The sequence below is a fragment of the Sphaeramia orbicularis genome, chromosome 18, assembly GCF_902148855.1.
Source record: "Sphaeramia orbicularis chromosome 18, fSphaOr1.1, whole genome shotgun sequence".
In the NCBI taxonomy this organism is placed as follows: domain Eukaryota; kingdom Metazoa; phylum Chordata; class Actinopteri; order Kurtiformes; family Apogonidae; genus Sphaeramia; species Sphaeramia orbicularis.
In genome coordinates, this window is record NC_043974.1 from 2,918,492 (window position 1) to 2,940,294 (window position 21,803).

Here is a 21,803-nt window from a genome sequence, read left to right on the forward strand (position 1 = left end):
TGTTGATCCACTAATCCTATTAATCCATGTCAATAATTGGTGTAAAATACAGTTCTTCATCTTTTCATGGTCATCAGATATGACCATATTTGGAGGTTCAGAGGCTCTGTAGTTACCATGGAAACACCGTCATCTTCTCCAACATTGATTCCCCAGTAAAACCCATGGGGTTGGATCAATGACAGTGGATGGACACACTGGGTTTATGTATATTAATAAGTAAAATGAACAAAAATGACTAAACAATTCACAAAATGATAAAAAAATAAATAAAAGAAAAAAAGTGGAAAAAATTTGCAAAAATTGACTAAAATGAAGTGAAAAAGAATAAATTAAGCAACAAAATGAACAAAAACAGCCAAATTAACCAATAAAATGATAATAAATAAGTAACATGAACAAAACAAGCCACAAACTGAAAGAAATTGAAGAAAGAAAGAAAATAGGCAACAAAAAGGACAAAAACAAGTAAAAAAAAAAAAAAAAATACAAGTGAAATAATAAAATTAAACAAAATAATAAGTGCGTCCATAGTTACTGTGGAAACACCACCATCTTCTCCAACACTGATTCTCCAGTCAAACCCATGGAGTTGGGTCAATGCCAGTGGATGGACACACTGGGTTTATGTTCAGTTAGAGACAGACTGGACTGAAAAAGACACTGTTTATTCAGTATTCTTTGTTTCTAATAAAATAACAGTGAATGGAGACACTTGTTTTATGTTCAGCTATTAATATACTTCCTGAAAAGTCACTTTTTCTTCGATTTTAAATAACCTTTGAATTTACTGATTTTTCATGAACATCCAAACTAAATATAGGAAAATACATAATTTACAGTGAAATTTGCCAAATGCAGAGGATAATATTAAAATAAATGGTGATAAATCACTGAAGAAAAGTTAAATATAGAGAAAAATCCATTTGGGAACAACCAGAAAAGTAACACTGGGTCTTTATGGCACAGGAGTCAAACATGCGTCCCAGGGGCCAAAACCAAAGGTTCCAATCTGGCCCCTGGGATGGATTTGCAAAGTACAAGTTAGGGCATCGAACTCAAAAATAATATCATAATAACCTATAAATAATGACAACATCAATTTTTTGTCTTTGATTTAGTGCAAAAAACACTAAATTATGAAAATATTTACATGAAGAAACTATCCTTTAACAACAAAATGTGAATAACCTGAACAAATATGAACCTGAAATGTCTAAAAGAAAATTCAGTGCAATTTGAACAATATTCTGCCTGTTACTAAATGTTTTGTGTCTTTGTAGATCTGATCTGTAATGCACATGTATAAATGATAAGTCAAGACATAATATGACAAAATTGCACTTATATTTCTTAACAAATTTCATTTTTCAGCTTATTCACATCCCTTTTGTTTGGATAGTTTGTAAATGTAAATATTGGCATAGTTGAACGTTATATTTTGCACTAAAACAATTTGGAGTTGTCATTATTTATTGCCTATCATGCTATTATTGTACTGGTCCGGCCCACTTCAGATTAAACTGGGCTGAATGTGCCCCTGGAAGAAAATGGGTTTGACAGCTCTGCTTTATGGATGAAATTTACAAACAAGTGGACACTGATCAGATTCAATTCAAAAAGGCAGCTGTGTGCTACATGCACCTGTTTGAAATGGAACGTCCACACACCCTTAAATATTAGAAAGGGTTTATGGGAGGATTAAAGATGCACGGCACACTGTCATTTATCATCTGTTTAAGGTGGACTGGAGGATTATATTTTATTTGGTGTGTATTTGTATTGTGGGTGAGGTGTCATTCTAAGGTGGAGTCAACACTTACTGGGCTGGGTTCGGACTGGGCTGGGCTCCAGCGCTGAGGCTGGAAAACCTGAAGAGGAACCACAATATAAATGTTTGTTTGGCATAGTTACAGGCATTTAGTGTCTGCTTTATCACCTGTTCAGTTCACAGACTAAACATGTCTAAAGGACATTCATATGACGCGCTTCAGATGATGATGACGACTACAGGGGGCAAGAAAATATCACTTCTGCTTCTACGGCGATAGTTCATTTCACAATACTGTATCGATATTAAAAAGTACTGTATCAATACTTTTAGGTATTTATTCAAATGCAGATGTTGTAGAGGTTCATTTTTGTTTTTTTTTTCTTTTCTTTTTTGTTTATATTTTATTTATTATTATTTCACACTGTTTTATTCAATAATGTTTGTTTCTTTGTTGGGATTGAACTCCAATCCTGTTCTGATGTTAGTTGTGAACTAATAGAATCGGAACATTTGAACAGGATCTGAAACTGGAATGTCTGGAAAACAGAATTTCAGTTTGAACACAGTTGGAACATTTTGTGACAGAGCATTAGATCCTGTTGGGATCAAATAAAATGTGTTTAGTATTTGTGCAGATTTCTGCTGGAATTCAATTCTTCAGGAAATAATTTTTTAAAAAGAAACAAACAAAAATTTACCTTTTTAACAGTATCATGATATATCGTGACATATCGTATCATGATCCTAATATTGTGATTTGTATCGTATCCATAGAGTTCTTGCCAGTACACAGCCCTGTGTTAGACAGTAGATAACTGGGGTAAAACAAACTAATATTCCAATCAACATGTTGTATTTTAGAGCAACAATCTTTTCACTGCAAGTTTAAACATTTTTTTCCCCACGAAGGAGTTTTTATAAGGAGACATTGATAAAAAAAAAAAAAAAAAAAAAAGTCAGTTATAATGAGTATTTCCTGAAATTATTGTTTTTAAAATAATCCCAAAATTGAAAAAAATTATGCTTTGAATATTTGTAGAAATGGTAAAATACCAGAAAATCGGATTTGATTCACACACATTCCGTCTGTGATTTTAAAGGTGTTTTTCCATCAGTGATCTAGAATCTGAACATTTGAACAGGATCTGAAACTGGAATGTCTGTAAAATAGAATTTCAGTTTGAACACAGGAACATTTGGTGATAGAACATTAGATCCTGTTGGGATCAAATAAAACTGTGTTTAGTATTTGTGCAGATTTCTGGTGTAATTAAATTCTTCCAGGAAATAATCATAAAAAAAAGAAACAAACAGAAAATTGTTTTTTTAACAGTATCACAATATATCGTATTGTGATCCCAGTATTGTGATTTGTATCATATCACCAGATTCTTGCTGATAAACTCCTCTAATGGTGACTGTGTGGCTGACATGTACCACTTTGCACCAGCAGGGGGCACCTTTTCATCACATTGACATCTCACATTCATCTAAAGTGTCTTTTGCCTGAGTAAAGATGCTTTTTCATTCAACATCCTTATTCTTGGAATGCTGTGTGAAACACTAAAATACTGAATCACCAGTTTAAACTGAATACTGGACACATTTTGTTGTCATTTTGGATTAACTACATTTTTAAGTATCTTCGTATATACAGTAATTCCTATGGTTTCTCTGCAGCCATAGCTATTGGAGTATTCAGGATCCAAATAATCCAATAAAAGGTTCTTTTTTTTTTTTTAGAAACAATGATGAAAAAAATGTCAAAAGCTGTGGGTCTTCACTCAGAGAACTCCTGTGTTTTCATGTTCAATAACAGAATAAATACAGTATTTTAAAGGAAAGTTTAAAGAACTAGTGCGTTGACCCGTGTGGATCCACAGGTTCTAGATGTGGACGTTTTTCTGCTGTTGTGCATTTGTGCGTGTTGTACCACATTTGTCCAGCAGTCACCGCTAAAGACTTCTGGACATAGCAACGTAATTATAAGGATATTGGATTAAAAATTACTAATATCTGCCAAAATATTGGTTCTATCATTTTGCTGTTTTCACTAGGCTGTTCACACAGTCAAAAAGCCACAGCTCTGCACACACACACACACACACACACACACACACACACACACACACACACACACACACACACACACAGAGGCCACTTGGCTTTTATAATATAGATAATGATGATGCTGATGCTGAGTACTTCCTCTCCCTACAGTTGGATCCTGGCTCTGTAACGTGTGTGTTTCTTCAGTCATCTGCTTTTCACTGACCTGTTTCAGCTATGTGTTTCAGCTCTTCCTGAAACTTCTCCACCAGAGCTGCCAGTGACCTGTAGATGGTCCCAGTTCCCAGGTCAGAGTTCACCGACACGCCGCTCCAGTCTTTGGCCGGCGGAGGCACAGACAGAGCTGGGAACGTCTGCGCACATGTTGGAGTAAAGACAGACAGTCAGTCCTGAACCTCTGACCACGGTTCTGATAGTTCTGGATTTGTCATTAGAGTTTAGTTTTATTTAGTTTGGACTTTTTTCTCTAATTCAGTTCGTTTTAATTCGTTTTTAGAGCAGGTTTGATAGTTTTTATTAGTTTTCATTTTTTTCTAAATGCTTAGTTTTAGTATTAATTTTAGTTTAGTCATCTCTTTTCTCTTCTTCTCTGTCGTCGTATTCAAATCAGTCCCAGACAGGACTCTGCTGCTTTAGTCTCCATGTTTCCAGGTAGAGTGGGGACCAGAAGACGACTGGAAACCACAAGTGACGGACCCTTAAATATCATATGGTGCCAGCAGATAAAATTGCTTGAGCAAAATAAATCGATTTCTGATCAATCTGACATTGATAAAAAACAAAAACAAAGGGAATTTTATCCATAATTTTTATCCGTTTTAGTTAGTTTTATAAACACACAATGCAGTTTCAGTTAGTGGTCATTTTTTTCTTTTAATTATAATTTTTATTTATTTCAGTTAATGAAAATGTTTTTACAATTCCAGTTTTGGTCATTTCATAAGTTTTCGTTAACGATAATAACCTTTCCTCTGATGAGAACAGAGTGAGTGCACACACAAACATAAAGTATTCACCTTCTACACCAGGGGGTCAAACATGTGGCCCAGAGGCCAAAACCGGCCCGCCAAAGGGTCCAGTCTGGCCCACGAGATGAATTTGTCAAATGCAAAAATTACACTGAAGATATTAATGTTCAAGGATCTAAAAATAATTTTAGTTCAGGGGCCACATTCTGACCAATTCCATCTCAAGTGGATTGGACCAGTAAAATACTAGCATGATAACCTATAAATAACGACAACTCCAAATCATTCTCTCTGTTTTAGTGTGAAAAAAGTCAAATTACTAACGGTGAAACTGTTTACCATTACAAACTATCTTTTTACAAAAATGTGAAACAACCTAACAATAAATGGAACTGTACCAATATTCTACCTGTTATTTAATGTTTTGTGTGTTTGTAGATCCACTGTGATCTGTGAGTTGTAAATGATAAACTGAGGCAGAATACTGGTGAAACTGCACTTTTACTTTTTCGTGCTAAAACAAAGAGAAAAATTTGGAGGTATTATTTATAGGTTATGCTGGTTTTTTACTGGTTCGGCCCATTTTAGATCATGTTAGGCTGAAGGTGGAACCTGTAAGAACAGGAGTGTGACACCCTGTTCTACACCTTCTACACCTCCTACACTCCTTCACTCCTTCACTCCTCCACTCCTCCACTCCTCCACTCCTCCACTCCTTCACTCCTTCACTCCTCCACTCTTTCACTCCTCCACTCCTCCACTCTTTCACTCCTTCACTCCTCCAGTCTTTCACTCCTTCACTCCTCCACTCTTTCACTCCTCCACTCTTTCACTCCTTCACTCCTTCACTCCTCCACTCTTTCACTCCTTCACTCCTCCAGTCTTTCACTCTTTCACTCCTTCACTCCTTCACTCCTCCACTCTTTCACTCCTTCACTCCTTCACTCCTCCACTCTTTCACTCCTCCACTCCTCCACTCTTTCACTCCTTCACTCCTCCAGTCTTTCACTCCTTCACTCCTCCACTCTTTCACTCCTCCACTCTTTCACTCCTTCACTCCTTCACTCCTCCACTCTTTCACTCCTTCACTCCTCCACTCCTCCACTCTTTCACTCCTTCACTCCTCCACTCTTTCACTCCTTCACTCCTCCACTCTTTCACTCCTCCACTCTTTCACTCCTTCACTCCTTCACTCCTCCACTCTTTCACTCCTTCACTCCTTCACTCCTCCACTCTTTCACTCCTCCACTCCTCCACTCTTTCACTCCTTCACTCCTCCAGTCTTTCACTCCTTCACTCCTCCACTCCTCCACTCTTTCACTCCTCCACTCCTCCACTCCTTCACTCCTCCACTCCTCCACTCCTCCACTCCTTCACTCCTTCACTCCTCCACTCCTCCACTCTTTCACTCCTTCACTCCTCCACTCCTTCACTCCTTCACTCCTCCACTCTTTCACTCCTCCACTCTTTCACTCCTCCACTCTTTCACTCCTCCACTCCTCCAGTCTTTCACTCCTCCACTCCTCCACTCCTCCACTCTTTCACTCCTTCACTCCTTCACTCCTCCACTCCTTCACTCCTCCACTCTTTCACTCCTCCACTCCTTCACTCCTCCACTCCTCCACTCCTCCACTCCTTCACTCCTCCACTCCTCCACTCCTTCACTCCTCCACTCCTCCACTCCTTCACTCCTCCACTCTTTCACTCCTCCACTCCTCCACTCCTCCACTCTTTCACTCCTCCACTCCTCCACTCCTCCACTCTTTCACTCCTTCACTCCTCCACTCCTTCACTCCTCCACTCTTTCACTCCTCCACTCCTCCACTCCTCCACTCTTTCACTCCTCCACTCCTCCACTCTTTCACTCCTTCACTCCTCCAGTCTTTCACTCCTTCACTCCTCCACTCTTTCACTCCTCCACTCTTTCACTCCTTCACTCCTTCACTCCTCCACTCTTTCACTCCTTCACTCCTCCAGTCTTTCACTCTTTCACTCCTTCACTCCTTCACTCCTCCACTCTTTCACTCCTTCACTCCTTCACTCCTCCACTCTTTCACTCCTCCACTCCTCCACTCTTTCACTCCTTCACTCCTCCAGTCTTTCACTCCTTCACTCCTCCACTCTTTCACTCCTCCACTCTTTCACTCCTTCACTCCTTCACTCCTCCACTCTTTCACTCCTTCACTCCTCCACTCCTCCACTCTTTCACTCCTTCACTCCTCCACTCTTTCACTCCTTCACTCCTCCACTCTTTCACTCCTCCACTCTTTCACTCCTTCACTCCTTCACTCCTCCACTCTTTCACTCCTTCACTCCTTCACTCCTCCACTCTTTCACTCCTCCACTCCTCCACTCTTTCACTCCTTCACTCCTCCAGTCTTTCACTCCTTCACTCCTCCACTCCTCCACTCTTTCACTCCTCCACTCCTCCACTCCTTCACTCCTCCACTCCTCCACTCCTCCACTCCTTCACTCCTTCACTCCTCCACTCCTCCACTCTTTCACTCCTTCACTCCTCCACTCCTTCACTCCTTCACTCCTCCACTCTTTCACTCCTCCACTCTTTCACTCCTCCACTCTTTCACTCCTTCACTCCTCCAGTCTTTCACTCCTCCACTCCTCCACTCCTCCACTCTTTCACTCCTTCACTCCTTCACTCCTCCACTCCTTCACTCCTCCACTCTTTCACTCCTCCACTCCTTCACTCCTCCACTCCTCCACTCCTCCACTCCTTCACTCCTCCACTCCTCCACTCCATCACTCCTCCACTCCTCCACTCCTTCACTCCTCCACTCTTTCACTCCTCCACTCCTCCACTCCTCCACTCTTTCACTCCTCCACTCCTCCACTCCTCCACTCTTTCACTCCTTCACTCCTCCACTCCTTCACTCCTCCACTCTTTCACTCCTCCACTCCTCCACTCCTCCACTCTTTCACTCCTCCACTCCTCCACTCCTCCACTCTTTCACTCCTTCACTCCTCCACTCCTCCACTCTTTCACTCCTCCACTCCTCCACTCCTCCACTCTTTCACTCCTCCACTCCTCCACTCTTTCACTCCTTCACTCCTTCACTCCTCCACTCCTTCACTCCTCCACTCTTTCACTCCTCCACTCCTTCACTCCTCCACTCCTCCACTCCTTCACTCCTCCACTCCTCCACTCCATCACTCCTCCACTCCTCCACTCCTCCACTCTTTCACTCCTCCACTCCTCCACTCCTCCACTCTTTCACTCCTCCACTCTTTCACTCCTTCACTCCTCCACTCCTTCACTCCTCCACTCTTTCACTCCTCCACTCTTTCACTCCTCCACTCCTCCACTCTTTCACTCCTCCACTCCTCCACTCCTCCACTCTTTCACTCCTTCACTCCTCCACTCCTCCACTCTTTCACTCCTCCACTCCTCCACTCTTTCACTCCTTCACTCCTCCACTCCTCCACTCCTCCACTCTTTCACTCCTCCACTCCTCCACTCCTCCACTCTTTCACTCCTCCACTCCTCCACTCTTTCACTCCTTCACTCCTCCACTCCTTCACTCCTCCACTCCTCCACTCCTTCACTCCTCCACTCCTCCACTCCTCCACTCCTCCACTCCTTCACTCCTCCACTCCTCCACTCTTTCACTCCTTCACTCCTCCAGTCTTTCACTCCTCCACTCCTTCACTCCTCCACTCCTTCACTCCTTCACTCCTCCACTCTTTCACTCCTTCACTCCTCCAGTCTTTCACTCCTTCACTCCTCCACTCCTTCACTCCTCCACTCCTCCACTCCTCCACTCCTCCACTCTTTCACTCCTTCACTCCTCCACTCCTCCACTCCTTCACTCCTCCACTCCTCCACTCCTCCACTCTTTCACTCCTCCACTCTTTCACTCCTCCACTCCTCCACTCCTCCACCTACCTTGACACAGTGCATGTGGTCATCAGACTGGGAGAGCTTGGCGAGTGCGTTTTCTCTCCTCTTCAGTTCTGCCACCTCCATCTCCAGCTGTCGGATCATGGTGTCGGCCTGGTGTCCTGCAGCCCTGCGGCTCATCTCCATCACCTCCATCAGCTCAGCCTGGGAGCGTTCGATGGCAGAAACCAGCGCAGACATCATGCACACGCTGCCCGCTGTCTCCCGCTCCACCGCCAACTGTGGGCAGATGTTACAGCCCTTTAACCCTTTAAACCCTGAGCCAAAACGGTCCACCGGGACTTTTTCTTGTCTCATTGTGACTAACTCAGAGGTTAGAAAATATCCTGTGATTGGGTCTGTTCACCCATTTTTCCAGAGCACTTTTTTCCCAAGATCTTTCAAAATCTAGCAATCATTTACACCGCAAAAGAGGCTTGTACAAAAACAAGGAAATTAAACTCGTTATTGGGTTAAAATCTCTTATTTCAAGTAAAATGATCTGCCTGTGCAGTAAGAAAATTACACTTATCAAGTTTGCTTAAAATAAAATATTACCTAAGGATTACAGAATGATAAAATCTTTATTTTAAACACAAAATACTTGTTTCAAGTCTTCATAGTAACTTTAAATATATTTATATATATACAGTGACAGAAAAATTTTTAGACCATCCAAAGTCATCCAAAACAATGGTTCTGTAATCCAGTCCTAACTCCTGTGTGTGTCATGTGACTAAAACAGACAGAAAAGAAAACATGGAATGTTTAAAGCACTGTTTTTGTCAGTACAATGACATAGATTTTGAAGTAAGAACTGAAGTGATTTGGGTTATTATCAAGAAAACATGTTAAATGGATAGATATCAGCTGTTAAATTAAACTACTATGAGATAATTTTGTTGTTCTCATTATATTTGTCCAAACAAACGGACCTTTAGTTAGACCAGGCATTAAAATTTCCATTTCATTTCATTTATTTTGTTCATGGTTGTGCATTTCATCAGCAGACATTCAATAATCACCAGGTGAACAAACATGATCGAAAAGGAGCAGGATGAAGAAAATTTGACATTTCCTGTCCCCTTCTAAATAATAATAGCCTTAATAGTTAGCCGTACACAACTAGCTCTAAAGTCCTACTGTATAAAGTCAGACAAACCAAACTAAATACATTCAAAGAAAAGAAAAGCATTCGGAGAGCGCAGACATCCACCAAGGCAGACCAGTGGGCCCCGTGCCCCCATCACCACCAAATTATAATCATTTCTTCCTTGTGCCAGTATCAACATTTCCTGAAAATTTCCTGAAAATCCGTCCATAACTTTTTGAGTTATCTTGCTAACAAACAAACAAACACACACGCAAACACACAAAGCAAAGCGATCACAATACCTCCTGGCAGAGGTAATAATACAAAATGAATACAAAACCAAATGCAAACCCACATATCCAGGAAGTACAAAACAAACAAAATAAAGGTGAACATGAACAAGAAATTGAGGAAAACAAGGATGGTCTAATAATTTTTTACATGACTATATATATATATATATATATATATATATCCAGTCCAAATGTGTTGAGGGTAAACAGTTGCTGTGTCCTCCATCCTCCAACAGTGGAGCTGGTTTTATTATAAATATTGTTTGAGTTAGTTGTAATATCTCAGTGGGGTTCAGCTCCAGAGGAAAATTCTTGGAACAAGTCAAATAATCTGAACAAGATTAATTCTCAATAAGTAAATAAATTTAAAATAAATTTAAAAAATGATCTTTCAAGATAAATATTCCAAATTCAAGTCAGTTTATCTACGTCAGATATTCCTTTTTTGCAGTGTACAATTTACTGCTTGTTATAATTCTGCTTCTTCTCCAGCTTCTAGAACAGGCATCAGTGAAATTCCCATAATGACCCAATAAAACCAAAGAAGCGCAACGTGTGAGGTTTCACAGACCGCTGGAATTTTCCCAGTTGCACAAACAGTGAAAGTGTTAGAGCCATTCAAACTGAATAAGCACAGGGTGTGTCAGCCATGACACGCCAGGGTTGAAAGAGTCAAGTCAGTTAAGTAGAGTCTGGGCTTTGATTTTATCCACATTACTAGGGTTAGGGTTAGATTTGACCATATACAGTACATGGTAAAATATATATTTAGTTTGCTATAACAATGACCTTTGTCACATTTCTGTGCACAGATGTTGAAAACAGAAATATGAACATATTTTTACATTAAATAAAACATAATTGCTAGTAGACAGAAATAAATATAAACAAATAGCAGGAAAAAAACCCACCAGATTTGAAAAAAAAAAAAAAAATTTGTAAAATACTTTAGTAGATTCCCTAAAACTAGAAATAACATAAAAAAAATCCCTTAAAAATAAAAGTGAGTGGAGTAGTTTTCCAGATGATCACTAATCACTAAAACCAAGATAAGATTAAAACAACAAATCCAAAAACCACATAATAAACTAATTGGGTAACTTATTTAAGATTGTAAAAATCCATCAATCCTAATAAAAACCAATTATTCTTCGGTGGTGTGACTAATTTTGATCAGGAGCGTGTTTTAAACCTTTTAAATTGTGTCAATCTGAACATTTAATACAGTTTTATGTTAAGCATTTTTGTCAGGGTATGGGCTTTAAATTACAATTGGCTATTTGCACTTTATTTTTTATATTTGTTGCTTTACAAAGTGGTAAACATATGTGAATGGATGATTCGTTTGTAGTGCACTGCCTTTGGAACATGTTTACATAGAACAGAGGAATACCACACTTTAACTGTAGTTTACACTGTGAACCTGGACTTTGTATTTACTAAAATGCTTTAATTCCAGTGTATTTAAATGATTTCAGTTTGATTTCATTACTATAAAATGTTCAGTATATTCTACTCATTTGTAGACATAGTCAAAAGTACGAAACAGTTTCAGTTGAATGGATTTAAATCCCTCAGTTTTAGTCCTGACCACACCTTTTTATCTGTGCATTGCATTGTGGGTATAGTTCCTGTTGTTGTAAATGTGTTGTTTTTCTGTGCAGGGGTTCAGTGGGTTGTGCTGTTAGAGTTAATTTGGACTGAATGTGTGTGTGTCAGTGTTTATTGGCCTTTTTGTGTCTGTTTTTGTATTTTTGTACAGTTGCACCAGGAGTCAGAGCCAGAGGAAGAACTATGGATTTACTGTTCAGACAGGATTGTTTCTGAGTTATATAATTCTTTCTATTTTGCCAAATTAAAAGCACTTCTTGCATTGCCAAATTACATTGATCTAACTTCCTGCCTAACTTCCATCCTAGCTACAATATATTAAATTTAATCATTATACAAAGCAATTTATATTGTAGAAGATTTTGATTTAAATCAACTTGGAATTGAGTCCAATGAACTGATGATATTAAGTCTAACGATCATACAAAGCAACTGACAATGCAGCAAATTTTAAGTTAAATGAACTTGACATTTAGTGTGTTGTCCTTAAAATAGTAATTCCATTCAAATCAAGCATTTAAGTTTAACACACTCCAGTTTTCATTACTCATTACTTACATTTTTTAAGGCAACGGGTCACCTCAGATTTTTTAAGTAAACTCAACTTATCTGGTCTTACAGTGAGTATCAGAGGTTCATCTGGGTCAGCATTAAAGGAGCAGATTCTCAGATATCCACCTGTGCAAAAGTATTTTTATGTTTAGGGGGAAAAATCCAATAATATTATGGAAAAAAAAACATCAAGTGTGTTTTAGACTTTCCCAAGATCCTCAACAAGAGGAAATATACGGTAACTGATGGATCTGTTGGTAAAAGTGTCTGTTTTTTGGCATCTTATTCCACTGTTGTTTACCAGATAACTGTCATCGTGTCCTGGAACAGAGTGTATTTCTGATAAAGGAAGGAGGATGAACAGGTTCTTCCACTCAGATGTTTATTTTTCAGAAGTGTGTTGGACTGACATACCTCCATTTCAGTCACTGACTTCTTGATCTCGTCGATCTTCTTGATCCTCTCTCTGATCATCTCCTGGATCTCCTGTTGAGACGTGCTCAGCTGGGCCTACACACACACACACGCACACACACACACACACCCACACACACACCACACACACACACACACACCACACACACCACACACACACACACACACACACACACACCACACACACACACACACACACACACACACACACACACACACACACACACACACACATATTAGAGTTTAACCAAACACACTCGCTCACATTTCTGTGATTTTCCAGCAGCGTTTTTGTAAGTATAAGGTCACAAACTTTGGCCCTGCACCAAGGTAAAAATAGTTTTGGATTTTTCATTCTAGTTTAGTTTTATTTAGTTTGGACTTTTTTCTCTAATTCAGTTAATTTTAATTTGTTTTTAGAGCTTTTAGAGTTTCGAGTTTTTATTAGTTTCCTTTTTTTTCTTTTTTTTTTTTTAAATAAATGCTTAGTTTTAGTTTAGTTTTAGTATTAATTTTAGTTTAGTGGTCTCTTTTTCTCTTCTTCTCTGTGGTCGTATTCAAATCAATCCCAGACAGGACTCTGCTGCTTTAGTCTCCATGTTTCCAGGTAGAGTGGGGACCAGAAGACGACTGGAAACCACAGTGAACACCAGTGACGGAGCAAAAAGTGTCGTATGGTGACAGCACAGAAAATTGCTAGAGTGAAATAAATCAATTTCGTATCAATCCGACATTAACAAAGACGAAAACAAAGGGAATTTTATCCATAATTTTTACCCGTTTTAGTTAGTTTTGTAAACACACAATACAGTTTCAGTTAGTTATGTTTTTTTCTTTTAATTATAGTTTTTATTTATTTCAGTTAACGAAAATGTTTTTACAATTCTAGTTTTGGTCATTTTGTTAGTTTTCGTGAACGATAATAACCTTGCCCTTCTCTCTCTTCCTCCTCTGTTTCCTTCAGTCTGTTAAACTCATGTTCGTTCAGTTCCACATTCAGCCCAGTCTGATCTGCAGTGGGCCGGAACCAGTACAATAAGAACAGAATAATACAGAAACAATGTCAACTCCAAACTTTTCTCTATGTTTTAGAGTGAAAAAAGTAAATTTACATTGTGAAAATGTTTACATCTACAAACTATCCTTTAAAACACAGGTGTCAAACATGTGGCCCAGTGGCCAGATCCGGCCCACCAAAGGGTCCAGTCCGGCCTGTGGGATGAATTTGTGAAATGCAACAGTGACACTGAAGATATGAACAATCAATGGTGTCAAAATCATTTTAATTCAGGTTCCACATACAGACCAATTACAGTTGCAGTTATACAGTTGGTAGGTCAGTGGGTCAGACCAGTAAAATATTATCATAATAATCTATAAATAACGACAACCCCAAGTTCTCTCTTTGTTTTTTTGGTGCAAAAAAGTAAAATTACATGAAAATGTTTACATTACCAAACAATACTTTTACAAAAAAATGTGAAAACCCGAACAAATATGAACAAACAGAAGAAAAGTAAGAAAAGTAAACGCAATTTGACCAATATTCTGCCTGTTATTAAATGTTTTGTGCGATTATAATGCACGTGTGTAAATGATAAACTGATAAACTGAGGCAGAATATTGTTAAAATTGCATTTGTTTTTCTTAAGACAATTCAAGTTGTTCTTGTTATTCAGATTTTTAAGAAAACTTTATAGATGTAAACCTGATCATAATATAGTTTGACTTTTGTCACTGTTATTATTGTACTGGTTTGGCCCACTGCAGACTGAACTGGTCTGAAGGTGGAACCTGAACTAACTTTTCTATTTCACACATTCATCCCCGGCCACATTTGGCCCCCAGGCCGCATGTTTGACACCCCTGGTCTAAACTATTAGGTTTTAATTCACATCATCTGATTCAGAAACATGAGGAGCCTCTGGTATCTGCTGTCCACCAGCTGATCTGGCACTGTGCAGACTGTGGTTCTGCTCACAGGGTAAACAAGGACGCAAAGGCCTTTCAGTAGAATAGAATAGAATAGAATAGAATAGAATAGAATAGATCTTATTTTCATTGCATAGCACAACAAAATTATTCGATCAGCATGAAGTGTCAGTCATGGCGTTTCCTACCTTTGTTTTCACGTATTCAGTTTCGATGTTGACCACATCATGATCCGGATGGTCTGAGGTTGCACATTCAGGACAGATGCACATTTGATCGTCCCTACAGTAAAGCTGAAATCAAAAACACAGATCTTTTACGTCAGTATTCCTGAACTTAAGACTACTTTTATCGTGTCGTACTGCATCCACTTATTCTAGTTTGACCACAGAGAACCTCAGTGCTTTATATCAGTTGACCAGAAATTTGAAATGAATTAAACAGATTATATTTGGTGAAAATATGATGTGCAAACCAGAAAATTACAGTGTTATACAACGAATACAAATATTATGATATATTACACGTGATAACAAAATGTTAGAATTAAAAAAAAATACATAACGTCATTTTTGAACCTTGGAAGAGCTAATACAAGCCAATAATACTTTTACTTTTTTACTTAAAGCTAAATGTAATTTACTCTCTGTTATTTGATAAATATTGATTACATCCACATAGTATCCTGTGAATCCATCTTTAATAATCCAACTGCACTATTAGCATAACCTGCTAAAAGTTGAAATTAGCAATAGCAAGATAAAGCATTTCTAGATAAAGGAAGGTTTTTACTACAGCTGAACTTATTTCTTTTTTCCAGCAGTAGTTTGATTAGACAAATGTTTAGATAAACCAGAATATGATAAATCATGTTTATTACACACATATGCAAATAAAGAATTGATGAGAACAAGGAAAAAGAAAAAAAAGTAGTATTGCTAAATATTAGCCTATCTTAGCTTAGCTTAGCAGAGTAGCAACAAGTGACATTTCAGCTTCATTGTGATCTAGTTAAACCTCCACATTTAATTTATTGGCTTAATTTCAATGGGGAAAAAACCTGTACATTAAATTGCGTGTTATTAAATTATGATAAACTTATGATCCATATGTTCAGTAATGTACAAATAAATGACCAAAGGAGCAGCGCTGCTGTGGGGTGAAGCCTGTACCATTATTCCTCTGTGGTGGAGGTCACACAGAGGCAGGCTGTGGCTGTCTGCTGCCCCACTCAAGGTGAACCGTCTGCGGTTACTGAAGCTCCACGGAGGAGCTATGGAGTTGTGGTTGTGGGTCTGCATCAGGACCAGGGCAGCCATGGGGCTCTGGTTGGGCACAGAGGACGCTAGCTTGTTTGTGTACTGGGAGTGGGTCGGAGAATAACAGGTCTGGATGGGCTGGCCTGTGAGGACAAAACACACAGGGATAAAGACAGTAAAAAACAACATTTAAGTCAGCTGTTGAGTATTGTTCCCCAAAAAATAGCCTGTTAAATATTATGTACATCTTTGCCCTGTTCTCTTTCTTTTTTCTGATGCAGTCACTGTCACAGCAGATTCATGTGAACTACTGATGTGGGTGGATTTGGTACTGGGATTATTTGGGTGAACGTGGTGTATGATATTCTATTCATGTTTTCTTTTTTTATATTCATCATTTCATAGGTCTTATGTATTTTATTTTATTGTAATTTTGTGTGTTTGTTTTCTCTCTTCTGCCCAATTTACTCAGTTCTGGTTGTAGTTATTGTTACCATTATAATTATCACTATGGTTGTTACTGTTTGTATTGTTGATATTTTCTTGTGAGGGTCTTCGCCACCTTCTTCATTCTTGCTCCCCCCCCCCCCCCCCAATGTCAGGTCCGGCATCGAAATGTGGTTCAGCAAACTCATAATACAGACAGTAGAATATCAAGGGGCGCTTCATATACTTTATAAAGTTACCCTTGGCAAAACAAATTTGTTCTTCTGCACCAAAAGGAGACAGACGACCAAAAAAAAATATGACATTCATCTGTTGTGTGATTTTAAAGATGTTTGGGGTTGATTGACCTGGACTCATCTTTCTAATATTCATCGTGAGTAGATGAAGGAAATGAAGGGATGATCACCTTTAGTTTATCATCATGATGTTCCTGAATAATGATATAAATGTCAAAATCTTATACGCCCCATACGCACGACAATGGAATTATGTCAGTCCACTACAGTTCACTATGGTTTGGTCCTTTGGTCACATGACACCGGCGTTGTTGGTGCCTGAAACGGTATTTTTGTCGAACGGGTCCCAGAGCGTAAACATGTCCCAGCTCCACCCCCCTGGTGTTGGCTCCGCCCCCCTGGTGTTGGCGTATGGATAGGACCAACACCACTGTATGGAAACCATGACGACCATAGGACCATGTGACCAGAAGAAGAAACCCCAGGACGGAACCTCCTGCACATGCTCAGTGCATTCTTCTGTGGTCTGAGTGGATCCTGCCATAGGCTCTGTCTGTGTTTGTGGACAGCGCCACATACAGGTGTGGACTACGTATGACACCGTTGAACCCAGATGGACCGTTTCCACCTGGACGCACAGATTTATGGAAACCATACGAGTCTGGACCACAAACTGTTAGAGTCCACTAAAGACAAAGACCAGGAGCATTGTCGTCTAGAGTCTAGACATAGCCTTAAAGATATTTGGATGTTTTCAGTATTTTGAACTAGATAAATACAGTGGTTTTTCTGTGCAGGATGTCTGGGTTCAGCCTTTCAGATAGGGGAGGGGTCCAGCCAACCAGGGTGGGGGCTCAGAATGGAACCAGTGGAACACCTCAGGGTCCCTCCAGTGGACTTGGGAGAGGTCACCAGGAAGGGGGCGGTCTGGGCGTCCCTGCTCAGGTGCTACCCCACAGCATTTGAAAACTAACTGAATGTCATTTAAAGTTAAATGGTCCAAATTAACCTGGTGTTCTTTGGAATTTGGTTACATTCACTGAGCACATTTCCATCCACATACACATTCATTTCCATCCACATACACATTCATTTCCATCCACATACACATTCATTTCCATCCACATACACATTCATTTCCATCCACATACTCTGAATTCCAAACCCCAACACTTGGACCTAACCTTGAAACTGAGCCTCATTGAAGTCGTTGTGCTTTGGTGGATGTTGCAGGACTTTTCTCTGCAACTCATGGAGAAAATCATCTCCATCTCCTCCTCCTCCTCCTCCTCCTCCTCTTCCTCCTCTCTTGTCCTGCCCCATTCCTCCTCCTCCTCCTTTCATTGATCTGAACTGCTCTGTAATCTCTCGAAGCGTCCTGTTGATCTGGAGGTCTGGTCTCTTCTGGAAGGTCTTCTTACACAGAGGACACTGGCAAACCTGGGATGGACATGATGGAGAGAGGAGGATGGAACTCAACAATGTCCCTTTGTCATTTAGACTAGTTTAACTATATTGACCCTTTGCACGTTACGTCACGCTGTGTTCGTGCTGCAAACAAACGCCATGACGGACGGCAGAAGACAGCACACTGCAGCGCAAACTGACTAATATCAAATTTGATCTGAACGTTCTCGTTTTTGTTTGTTTTTTTAACCCTGCTCTCCACGTCCAGTGGTGGCACACAACAGTTCCATCCATGGTTTCAGCTGGTTCCAGACAGAGCCTGGATCTGATGGACCTGATGTTACAGATAGAACAGGCTGTGTTTGGGTCCACAGCATTAGCATTAGCTCAACCACATGTTAGCTAGATGGTAGACTGGGTTAACTCCTATGATCCACTGTGTTCCAGTGTGTGTCATCAGTTCCTTCAGTATCAGCTCTGCTGTTCTGGTGTCTGCCTTTGGACCAGCTCCACTATGTTCTATAAATACTGTTCTTGTCCTGATGCTGTTCCATCTGTTCTAGTGGTGGAACTGTACATATGACTGTGTAGACAGTACAAAGGCAGACACTTCAACAGCAGAGCTAATACTGTAGGATACTGACGACACACACTCACATTATTACACAGTGTTGGTTCATTAGAGCTGCTTTTGGTTCCAGTCTGTTTGAGTTTGGATGACATGAGGAGGAAACATGTTCAAAACACACACAGCTAGCTAGCTAACGTTAGCTGTATCTTTACTATTATGAGATCCATTCCTCTGCCGTGAGTGGAGTACAGCGACTGGGGAATCGAACCTGAGACTAAGAACTGGGCTCATCCAGACTGTAGTCTGCTTTAGATCACACCTGTGTATGGGGACACTGCATTTAGAACAGAATGGGACACATCGTGTGCTTTAAACTCCAGTAGACTGGAGGACATTGGTAGATCTGTAAACACACCAGGAGGCAGAAGGTATGGGTCAGTAGTTAGCCCTGCTATCGCTAGCTTCTCCAAATCTTTCTGCAGACCAGTAAGGTGAGTCACTTCACAGGACAACTCCTAAACTTTGTTTTCAGTGCTGTAGACAGAATCTGTCGCTCATTCGTTTGTTTGTTGTGTTGCTTTTGCCGTCCACCATGGAACTGCAGCCCTAGTCACATGAGAACTGTGACGTCGGTGCAAAGGGTCAATAGTGCTACATATTAACCCATAAAGACCCAGATATCCACCGGCAACCAAATGCATCCACTGATGTAAATGTTTAGGTAATAGCTACTGCTACTGTTCTGTGGTAATACATATCCGTTTGTCTACTGCCACAGAGCCAATCAAATGATTCTGCACTCTGAACATTGTCCCAGTGGCTGATTTACAAACCGGGCAAATTCCCCATATGAGACAAAATGGCCTCAGCATGCTGAAACTGAAGGTGTGAATAACCACACAAACCAGCTTCTGGTAACTGGTCCCCTGTCCTTTACCTGGACCTGGATAGGCCCATGGCATGTGTGACCAGGTTGAGGGGTTACCGGTCTACACAGGACAGAACCAGGACACTGACTGGACCTGTGGTAATAGACCCATGACAAAGGTAGTCCCACAGCACTGGGGACAGAGACACTGGGAAATGCTTAATACCTGCTGATCCACTAATCCTATCAATCCATGTCAATAATTGGTATAAAATACAGTTCTTCATCTTTTCAAAAAAAAAAAAAAAAGATGACAGAAGAAAAGTGCAAAAATGCCACATGGTACAGTAGAGCTTTCAGACCTGCTGTCTGAACGTAGCCTTACACTTATTTTATGACTGAAACTTCATCCAGTTTGGTTACATTAGAAACAGAAGCAGTACACACAGGAATGAGGAAAAAATATACAAAAGATGGAAGAAGTAGAAGGCAGGGAGAGAACAACACTGAAAAACTACACCACTGGATTTAAAGAACCACACAAATGCAAAGTCCACGTACACACCTTCAGTCCATCCCAGTACCTGCTGATGCAGGGCATGCAGAAGCTGTGTCCACACGGAGTGGACGACGGGTTCGTGAACACGTCCAGACAGATGGAGCACTGGAACTGCTCATCAGACAGAAAACTACCGTAGAACGACATCCTGCAGGGAGACGCAAAGAAAAGGTGACGTTACGTCCAATAGTCCAACAGGTCAACCATCCATGGGTTTTAGGCGTCAAGCCGGCTGGTTTCAATCAATCAATCAATCAATCAATCAATTTACAAAATTATTACAACAGTCAAAATTGACAGTTCATTTACAGATCCATTTTGTAATAGGACACTCCTGAAGCACCTCAGCTTATAAACAGCGGGGGGGGCTTAAACATGTGCAACCCAGTCTCATATCAAATTGTGAAATAGCTGCTTTTATCCACAATGCAAAATGTATCAGTTTCACAATTAGGGCCTGAAAATTAGAAAATGTTCACGTTTTTTTATCCAGTGGTGATTTCTCATAGACTGCAGTGGAAGCCCTGCTTCCCCTAAAATTACAAAAATTAAATGGTTAAATATGTACGGTTGTGTTGACATTTTATTGACTACAAATGTGTTAGAACACGTTCATCTCAAAGACGAGTTTGTTCAGAATCAGCTTTATCACAAATCGACAGACTCTCATTCCATCTCTGCTCAGTGCATTTGTCCGTAGACTGTGTCCGTCTCTGGGCTTCAATGGGTCTGAGTGGAACAGTTTTTTTCATTGCCTCAAAACTGGACGGTAATTGGATAAATGCCACCATGTTGTCACACCCCTGAATGCCGGGCATCTCTCGGGGTGAATGGAGCTGTGGGCGGAGCTCGGCCGGGCCGGACGCCAGAATCCCACGTGCTGATTGGAGGATCAGTCGAAAGGCTGAATCCCGTTTGATTGACAGCTGTTTTCAGATCTGCTCCTTCACTGACACAGTTCAGTTTAATACCGTCACACATTCTGCTGTGGAATCAGAGAAACCACTACGAAATGACTCGTTCATTTCTTGCACTGTAAATAAAACACACTCATTGGACTTCCTTGTTTCAATTTAACATAATTTCAGTGTTTTCTTGTTTCAGTTCCATAATTGAAACATTTCTTGTTTGAGTTTAATATCGTTTTGTAGATAGTTAAATCAATCCAACTGTCGGCTAGGTCGCAGTGAAAGGAGCATCTGTAGTTTAAAAAGGCTGAAGTCCTCCACCCACAACACACTGGGCCAAGGCCGTCTAAGCAGCCCAGCTCTACTGGACATTCAGAGGACACTGGTCCAGTCCTGGAAAAGACGCCGACTGTGTACGATAAGGTCACTGAGCATTTTATTAAAAAGGAACGGAGGGACGAGTTTATGTTTAAATAACCTGACAGTTTTTTTTTTATGTAAGCCGACAATGAGCTTCTCCTGTCTGAGAGACGAGCAGGGCCACTGTTTTTATCCCATTCTTTTCCATTGGCCTGCAGATGGGTCACATGACCGCTTGCTGCTAGGCTTCTCAAAATAAAAACATGGTGGTCATTCCTTTCATTCTCAGTGGAAAATGTAGTATTTCAAGATAATTTGGACATAAAAAAGCATTTTGGTGATATTTCTAGCGAGAAATATACATTGAAATTTCACAATACTCGTTCAGTTCTTGTAAATGATGTTTGGTTTGTTAGTTTTTATGATGCAGGCCAATGGAAAAGAATGAGCTTCTGAGGAAGACAGGAGTCACAGTGGAAACTGTCAAACAGGTAACATCTAAAAAACTATACTTTGTCTGAACAAAAGAAAAAAAAGAAAAGAAAAGTGTAATTACATAAACAGA

General features: G+C 40.2%; 1 protein-coding gene across 1 annotated transcript in view; it reads right to left on the minus strand.

Annotated features, from left to right (window-relative positions):
* LOC115438698 (E3 ubiquitin-protein ligase TRIM39) overlaps positions 1-21,803 on the minus strand; it is a 47,017-nt gene that overhangs the window by 18,307 nt on the left and 6,907 nt on the right. The window contains exons 2-9 of the mRNA XM_030162478.1: positions 19,977-20,118; positions 17,750-18,005; positions 15,796-16,025; positions 14,812-14,916; positions 12,671-12,766; positions 8,714-8,947; positions 4,050-4,197; positions 1,824-1,871 (exon numbers count right to left, since the gene is read on the minus strand). Of these exons, the coding sequence (XP_030018338.1) occupies positions 1,824-1,871; positions 4,050-4,197; positions 8,714-8,947; positions 12,671-12,766; positions 14,812-14,916; positions 15,796-16,025; positions 17,750-18,005; positions 19,977-20,117 (1,258 nt within the window). The 5' untranslated portion in view covers position 20,118. The remainder of the gene's footprint in view (positions 1-1,823; positions 1,872-4,049; positions 4,198-8,713; positions 8,948-12,670; positions 12,767-14,811; positions 14,917-15,795; positions 16,026-17,749; positions 18,006-19,976; positions 20,119-21,803) is intronic.